General features: G+C 46.9%; 1 protein-coding gene across 1 annotated transcript in view; it reads left to right on the forward strand.

The window, feature by feature from the left end:
* LOC121540439 (low-density lipoprotein receptor-related protein 8-like) overlaps window positions 1-5,461 on the forward strand; it is a 269,383-nt gene extending 263,922 nt beyond the window's left edge. The window contains exons 17-19 of the mRNA XM_045207759.1: window positions 1,385-1,453; window positions 3,116-3,306; window positions 4,678-5,461. Coding sequence (XP_045063694.1) covers window positions 1,385-1,453; window positions 3,116-3,306; window positions 4,678-4,716 — 299 coding nt within the window. The 3' untranslated portion in view covers window positions 4,717-5,461. The remainder of the gene's footprint in view (window positions 1-1,384; window positions 1,454-3,115; window positions 3,307-4,677) is intronic.
* Window positions 5,462-5,684: the final 223 nt, after the last annotated feature.

Consider the following 5,684-nt stretch of genomic DNA (forward strand, 5'->3'; position numbering starts at 1 on the left):
GTGCGTGTATTATTCCGAGTTGATACACATTGGAGGGTTTGCCGACATCAGCTGTTACACACTGCACAGCAGAGCGGAGAAAGCTCAGGCACTGCAACTAAAAGATGAAAGCAAACAGTGGATAGTGGGATAGTAACAAAACACTGGTACAGCTCACACACACACAGAGAGAGAGAAATTAACCCTGCAGGTTGAGGTTCAGAGACAGTCAAAATGGATCAAGTGAATGTTCCGTGCCCTATTGTAAAACCCCTCCCCGATAATAATACTCCATAATGAAATTCACTCTCTTTTCAGCATCCTTCAGTCCCCTCATTCCACAGTTCCCACCCTCCAGTGCCTCAGGGCCAGTTCTTTCATAACACGTTTTAATAAGATTTGATTAATCCCCTTTTGGAGTCTTAGAGCCTATTGGACGTCACTCATGCTTTGGGAACCACATTACATTTACTCCACTTTCACTGAGTCAGAAACTACTGTATAATACCTCCAGTTTAGAGTAGTGGACTTACTCACCTGAGTGGGTGTATATGGGTGTGTATGTGTTTGTGTGTGTGTGTCTGTGTGATAGAGATTGATCATTCGTTATCTGATTGTGTGGAGGCTATCGTTATACGGCTGTAGTCGTTGTGATCTGCCCTGTTAATCTCCCAGGCTAGGCTCCATTATGGCTGGATAATTAGAGTGTTGCTAATGGCCCAACAGCCCTAATGGGGCGATGAGGCTGGATTTATCCCTCGAGAAGGCCTGAGCTCCACACAAACCTGGGTTAGAGGTGAGACGGGGGAGAGATGGTATAGAGGGGGAGACGAGACGGTGGGACAAGGGACCATTAGACAAGACATGGGAGGTGTAGGGATGGAGGGAGGGCACTGCCTCTAGAGGAGAGGATAGTAGGAGGAAGGAGAGGTGTTTAACCCTATCACTTATTCTTCTAACACATTGTTTTTCTCTTTATATTATTTTTGGTCATTCTGATCTCTCTCTCTCTCTCTCTCTCTCTCTCTCTCTCTCTCTCTCTCTCTCTCTCTCTCTCTCTCTCTCTCTCTCTCTCTCTCTCTCTCTCTCTCTCACTCTGTCTCTCTCTCTCTCTCACTCTCTGTCTCTTACTCTCACTCTCTGTCTCTCTGTCTCTCTCTCTCTCTCTCTCTCTCTCTCTCTCTCTCTCTCTCTCTCTCACTCTCTGTCTCTCTCTCTTGCTCTCTCTCTCTCTCTCTCTCTCTTGCTCTCTCTATCTTGCTCTCTCTCTCTCTCTCTTGCTCTCTCTCTCTCTCTCTCTCGCTCTCTCTCTCTCGCGCTCTCGCTCTCTCTCTCTCTCTCTCTCTCTCTCTCTCTCTCTCTCTCTCTCTCTCACGCTCTCTCGCTCTCTCTCTCTCTCTCTCAGCTGGGAATGAACACTACCTCCTGGGTAACAACATAACAGTGGCGATCCTGGGTATAGTGATCCCTGTAGGTGAGTACAAGTCTACTGTACCATGTGATGCTTGTCAGCTTCTCCCTGCTTCTCTGTCCGTCTCCGCGTCTGTCTTGGTCACCCCTACACATCACGTTGCCTGGTCTGAAAAATGTGTGTGGGTGAGGGTGAAAGTGTGTTGTGTGTGTGTGTGTGTGTTTAGTTTATCAGGATCCCATGCAGCAGCTATACTCTTCCTGGATTCCACATAAAACATAAAATACATGACAGAGTACAGAACAGTTATGGACAAGAACAACATAAGATGTTATTACAATAAAATTACACTTCAAAGTAATATATAAGGCACCAAAAAACAGAAAATACTTTTTACACACTTCATATACTTATATACAGTACAGTTAAATTAGATATTTAGTGTGGAAGAGTGTTTTAGTGTATGGGTGTGAGTTAATCATGTACACGTGTGAGTTTGTGTTCACATGATATTTACTGGAGTGAGCCCCCTGACACACAAAATAGGTTCCGCTAATTTTTTTGCTGATGAAATACGAGGCAATCTATCTATCTTTCTATCATTGAAATTGGCCTAGTTTCCCCAAAAACAGTATCCTTATTTTCCTGGTTTTGTGCTTCCCATTTAGGTTTGCTCCAATTAGCATATAAAAACAGCCCATGTGACAACATAGACCTACTGTAAATTGTTAAAACAGCACATGTGACAATATACTGTGAATTAGAACAAGAGCTCATCCAAATAACATCTGCATGAAGAGCATAGGGCATCAGGGCTTAAACCCCTCTGAAGTCAGATGTGCATATTACCCATGTTATCATATACTACAGGATATAGCCCTTTGGCTTAAGATGGCCAGTACTGATACTCCAGGATAGACCTCTATTATGTCTGAATTGACTGGTGATCAGCTTAGTGTGTAAATGACCTTGCTCTAGCATACATTATGTCTATAATTGAGTCTTCAAAATGAGATATCCCGAACCCCAGCCCATTAAAGACATCCGACTGTGGCTCTCACCCCCTCCTTCCTTCTCTCGCGTCGTTCCCCCTTTCATATCTCTCAATGGTAATTTAAATGGTTCATTCTCCTTCCATATTGCTGGAGAGCTTCAGAGCTGAGCTATTTGGAGACAAAAGCAGATATTTTTCAATGGAGTGTTTACATGAGCTCAAAGGGGTTTCTTAGAATTCAGGCCCAATCATGGAGGTGTCTCCAGTGCCCCCCACCCCCACCCGCTCCCCGACAATAGACCAATTAGACTGGGTCTTCCATAGGAATACCGGCATGCTACGGCTGATAGGGAAATGTTCCTGGAATACCACTATACCCAGCCATGGATTAAATGGAATGCTATGTGTGTGGTAATATGTGTGTAAAATAACCCATGTGTGGTTGTGCACGTGCAATGCGCCTTGCTAAGTGTGTTCATGGTTGGGTTTGGGCGTGCATGCACATTCAAGTGTCTGTGTGCATTTACAAGGGTGTATTTGTTTGTATTTGAATAGGTGTGTTTTAGAGAGACTGTGTGCATAGATTGATTGCTGTGTGTGTATGTGTATATGTGTGTAAGAGCATATGTACTGTATGTGTGTGTATGCTAAAGCGCCGCTCTGCCTCCCCTGGCTGTGTTAACGCTCCCGCCGTGTGTGTGTGTCGCTGTGTGTGTGTGTCATACATGCAGTTCCTATCCTTGCCACAGTGGTCATCGGCCTGCTCTGCACCGCCGGCTACCTGGTCTGGCGTAACTGGCGCCGGAAGAACACCAAGAGTATGAACTTCGACAACCCTGTCTACCGTAAGACCACAGAGGACGACGATGACGAGATTCACATCGGCCATACGGGAGAGTCCATCGGTCACGTCTACCCCGCTGTGAGTGGCAGCGCCCACCAGCCATTCATAGCCCTGCCCCTGGGGGGCGGGATCACAGACAGCAACTCCCATTGGTACTCTGGGGCGCCCGTGCACCCAGCCGGCAAATGAGTTGAGAGTGGGTGGGACTTGGAAGCAGAGAGAGGGTTGGGTGTGTGGGGCCGAGGAAGTCTCCTTAGGTCTGTGGAAGAAAGGGAGAGGCTTACATCCACACTCACACACACACACACACTTAAGTCACAAAATCATTCCAAACCCACACTTGGTCAAAAACACTCACACTGAAGTTGAGCCCTTCATCACCAGTCCACCACTACATTATCACTCCCTCCATTCACCACTTTTGATAGTATGTGTTACTGTGTTATCGTTGTGCGTTAGGGAAGCACAGCGTTCGGTGTTTTTAGCTTTACCTTCTCACCTCTGAAGACTTAGGGTGTGTCCCAAATGGCGCCCCATTCCCTATATAGTGCACTACATTTGATCAGAGCCCTATGGGGCTATATAGGGAATAGGGTGCCATTTGAGATGCAGCCTTAGTGAAGGGAGAATTCATTCCCTGGTTTTGTTCCTTCGGAGTGCAAATTAAGCACCAGGGGAACGAAAACCAAAACAGAAATTGCACCTTAGATGATGGGACAATCTTTAATCATATTCATTTATTCCAGATTATTCCGGTTTTCTTATGTATTTCTCTATGTGAACAAGTGTTTTGTTTTTCTAGCCGTGTATTTGTAAGGTATCTTAGAAACAGATGAGCTGGTAAACATAAACATGAACCAGAGCAGACAAAGACAAAGAGGTGGGAGGGGTTAGCGCTAGGATTGGTTGGCATGGTGACACGTGTGCTTTAGTGGCGCTGCGTGGTAGAGACAGCGGGAGATAGGCATAGGTGAAAAGTTATATACACACACACACACAGCTGGTATGCTACAGGACTGTGCTGAGAGGTCATGCTGAATACCTGCTACTCTTCAGTGTGCGTAGTGGGGAACAAGCTTCCACTTTTACTCTTCTTCTCTTCCCATCTCCTCTCCTCTACTGTATGTTAGCTGAATGGTGTGTCAGTCAAATAGAGACATCAGAGTGTCCTGAGGTGGATCAGGCGTCCCTCTCTGTAAGCGCATGCAGCTCTCCTCACATCACGGCCAAATCAGTGTGCCGGGGATAGAGGGATGAGGGGGAAGAGGAGTGGGATCTGCAAAGAGAGCTTCTCTTCTCTCTTCTGCTCTGTCGTTCTTTTTTTCCCCACTCTTTTTCACTGTCTCTCTCTCTCTTTTTAGCTTTCCTTTTCACACCCGCGCACACAACACGCACATACACACACCCAGACACACAGAGTGGTAACATTGTTTTATCTGCTCTCTGCAGCGCGTGGCGCTCAGTCTGGAGGATGACGGATTCCTCTGAGGGGCACGCCTTGTCCCCGTCCACGTCCTCCCCCTCCGTAACCCGGGGCGACCACACTGCAGAGGAGAGGGGCACAGAGAGAGAGAGTCTGCTCGTACCGTATCGTACGCCCCCCCCCCCCATGGACAGGGGGGTTATCTTTTACTTATACGTGTACCCCTCAACCCGTGTCACTAAAAACACGTCCCTCTCTCTCTCTCTCTCTTACTCCTAACTATAACTTACTACTACATTACTACTACTACCACTACTACTAGCTACTACTATGCTGTCCTCTGCTCCTCTCTCAGCCCCGTTAGTTAGTAAGTTACTGTAGTTACCAGTAATGGTGAATGCTGCTGTCTGTTTTAATGATGACTAACATCATTGCCCATCAGAGCGCATGTAAATAGATGCTGACTGGACCTCCCTGGGCACCTTGCTGTAGTCTACTGTGCCAGGAACAGAGGAAAGGCCAGCTGTGTTTTAATTATTATTTTGTGTTTGACTTTATTTATTGTTAATGTTTTGCTGGTGTAAATATGATAAGCCGGACCAGGCCTGTGCCACTGAGGATAGGCTATGCGTGGGCTGAGCCAAGTTGGATGGTGGTGAGGGCGGTAAGGGAGGGGGTATTGTTGGGAGGGACTCTTGTGCCAGAGGGCAGCGCCAGAAGAAGAAGCAGCAGGGCAGAACTCAGCGGAGGGAGGATTATGGGTAATCCGCTCTGCTGGCATCAGAGGTACACAAAAGTTACTAGATAATGAACAGGTGTACAGGGGACGGGGTGGGATGGGGGTTGGGGGCCGGAGGCGAGAGAGGAGGGGGTCTTTTTTTAAACTAGGAAGTGTACAAGCCCTGCTGTTGTTGAACTCTGTCTGGGAGTCAGTAAGACTTTGGAAGAATTGTTTTGAGTGACTCGGTAGAAGAGGGTTCAATGTCCCAACTTCAAGCACTGGATTTAAATATAAGGGAAATGGCAACATAAT

This window comes from Coregonus clupeaformis, chromosome 26 (assembly GCF_020615455.1).
Source record: "Coregonus clupeaformis isolate EN_2021a chromosome 26, ASM2061545v1, whole genome shotgun sequence".
In the NCBI taxonomy this organism is placed as follows: domain Eukaryota; kingdom Metazoa; phylum Chordata; class Actinopteri; order Salmoniformes; family Salmonidae; genus Coregonus; species Coregonus clupeaformis.